This window comes from Maylandia zebra, linkage group LG20, assembly GCF_041146795.1.
Source record: "Maylandia zebra isolate NMK-2024a linkage group LG20, Mzebra_GT3a, whole genome shotgun sequence".
Classification (NCBI taxonomy): Eukaryota; Metazoa; Chordata; class Actinopteri; order Cichliformes; family Cichlidae; genus Maylandia; species Maylandia zebra.
In genome coordinates, this window is record NC_135186.1 from 6,294,229 (window position 1) to 6,297,029 (window position 2,801).

General features: G+C 37.3%; 1 protein-coding gene across 1 annotated transcript; it reads left to right on the forward strand.

Moving 5' to 3' along the window:
* On the forward strand, window positions 1-2,625 carry emp3b (epithelial membrane protein 3b (MAM blood group)). The gene is made up of 5 exons (XM_004554135.3): window positions 1-82; window positions 1,041-1,128; window positions 1,220-1,322; window positions 1,417-1,557; window positions 2,133-2,625. The coding sequence occupies exons 2-5, from the start codon at window positions 1,051-1,053 to the stop codon at window positions 2,294-2,296; spliced, it is 486 nt and encodes a 161-aa protein (XP_004554192.1). The 5' UTR covers window positions 1-82; window positions 1,041-1,050; the 3' UTR covers window positions 2,297-2,625.
* The last annotated feature ends 176 nt before the right edge of the window (window positions 2,626-2,801 follow it).

A 2,801-nucleotide genomic window follows, 5' to 3' on the forward strand; every position in this document is an offset into this window, starting at 1 on the left:
AAGAGGGGCTACTATAGTGTAGAGCGGGGAAGCTGCTGCTAAGCTGCTGAGATCTAGTTCAAGTGAATAAGCCTCATCCAGGGTAAGTAGAGCTTTCTTTGAATTTTGATGCAACTTCTCTAAATATCTTGTTAAATCATGTAATTTAACAAGGTACAAACAACATAACATTTCATCACATTTAACAATTTGTAGACCACGTCAGTTATCAGCCTGGCTAAAGGCAGTGATTGTATCACATGCTGTGTTACTGTAATGCCTGTATTTAAGTTTTCTCGCACAAAAATGATCGTTTTCAGTTGATTATTTCTTTGCACTTGAATGCGATGGGTGAACTCAAGCGTAATGACATAATTTGAGAGTAATCGTGACTCCACCGCCCCTCCAAATTGTCCTTTCCTTCAGATAAAGATCTTTACAGGCAATTTTTCCTGTTTCTTCTTTTCCTGTAAGCCTCCTTCTTCCTCCTCCTCTGCTTTTTGTCTCCTTGAATTTCTATTTATTATGAAATTAAAAGAACTCTAAACTATTAGCTGCTATGACAGCCAGTTTAGCAGTTTGGTACACTAAAGTACAATGTCAAATCTTTTTTCCCCTCAGACTGATTTACTCCAAGTTTACAAGTAGATTTGGATTCAATCCGCGTTTAAATGTGGATTAATTACAGACCATTAACCCTTTCATGATGAAAGAAACCTTCAGAGGAGCAGAGAGGTTAACTGAGTAATTATTTTGGCGCCATTTAGATTTCACTGGGTCCACACAGGTTATTTTGCTGTAGTAGGCTGTAAACACACACATGCCCAGTCAAAGAGAAGTTTTAGAAATCACTTCTCTGTGGTCTTATGTAATACAGAGAAAACTCTGTTCAGCTCCTCAGATTTTTCCATTTAAAGTTTCAAAAACAGGAAAGGTGCCCAACACTGGCTTTCACTGTGGAACCAACAAACACATTAAAAGCTTCACACACAATTTCCTTTACTGCGCCGGATGCCAATGGCTCAGGAAACCTAAAAAAATGTTGCGTTTGATTTTGGCAGGTAATTAAAAATGCCGTACCTGCTGATGTTTGTCACCCTGCTGCATCTCATCACTCTGGCAATCCTGATTATTGCAACCATGGAGAAGGTAACAGTCAACTTTAGGAAGTGGTGAGTGTTTATTTTTCGTATGTGTGAAATAGCTGACTCTGTGTGTAATGTCTGATCTCTTTTTTAAGTCTTGGTGGGTGTGGGAAGGGATGGAAACCTCAGACCTATGGCACAGCTGCAGGTATGACAACTCCACAGAAAGCTGGCTGTGTTCACCCAACACTGAAACTCGTAAGTTTTTGTTCCAGATTGTATATTGCTGTAAAATGAAATAGCTCTCCATCGAAGGTAAAAATGTGACTCAGGGAATGGTTTACTTCTTCAGAATGGCTCCAGGCAGTGCAGGTCTTAATGGTTCTCTCAGTGGTCTTCTCATCGGTCTCCTTCCTGGTGTTCCTGGGTCTGCTGTTCACCATGTCTAGGGGCGGTCTCTTCTACTTCACCGGATTGTGTCAAATCTTTGCAGGTAACAGTGGAGTGAAGTAGCTTGCAAAATATAGTGCCACTGTGTGATCAGGGCATTTGAAAACTATGACAAATTAAAGAGTGCTTATTATTATGCTACTCAAGCCTATTACAATAACTAACTTGTGGAAAGGTATCAGGTAGATTAATGCTGAAGTTTGTTTTTTTGTAATCATATGACTTATACTATTAAAATAATAATATTAATGGTAATAATATATCCATCTATTTTATGACACTTATCTGGAAAGCAGGGGTGGGAGTCTAAGCAGAGATCCCCAGACCTCCCTCTCCTCTGTCACTTACAATATGTGCATTTATTTTTTTTAAACATGTCACCTGAAATATTTGAGATCACCTCTGTTTTTAAATGTCTTCTTTGAGGCAGTAACCGCTACTCCTGATAAAATATGAATGGCATGGATCTGTGTTGGTCATCCAAAGTATATGCTGTTGTTGCTCCCACTATACTTTATGTGACCTAATTAGTAGGTACTAACACTACAAACGTTTCTACTATCTGACCCATTAACCAATTATTATTGTGTGTATGTTTTTTTTGTGTATGTGTTTTAGGCCTGACAGCCTTTTCTGCAGCGCTCATCTACGCAATACACAACAAGGAAATCCTTGAAAAAAAGCTGACAGGACACTTTGGCTACTGCTTCATCCTGGCTTGGGTGTGTGTCCCATTGTTGCTGTGTAGCGGCGTCTTATACATCCATCTGCGCAAGAAGTAGTGATCTAAAAAAAGGAACACAATGTCAACCCCACCTATTGTTGGAAAGAGGCACGTGCCTATGTTATGTTTCTTAAAATGTTGCTGTTTTTATTTGTATAGACATGTATGCTGAGAGGAAAAAAAACTTTTAAAAGGTTTAATGCTTGCCTATTTTGAGACATTTTCACTGCAAATAGTATTTTGTTATTCACTTACTGTTCACTGTCATGTGCTAACCACATAAAGTAATCCATAAGTAAGTGACACTGGCCTTATTAAGAGGCATTTGAATTTATTTTAATTTGCCTATTCCCCTAATATTTTTTTATGTATATATATATATATATATATATATATATATATATATATATATATATATATATATATATATATATATATATATATATATATATATATTCTTAATAAATATCAGACAAAACCACAAAGCTTTAAGTCTCTTTTATGTTTTCAAACCAGCTTTACATCAGGGAGGGAAACTGCTGAGGCTGTTGCCATGTCAACCA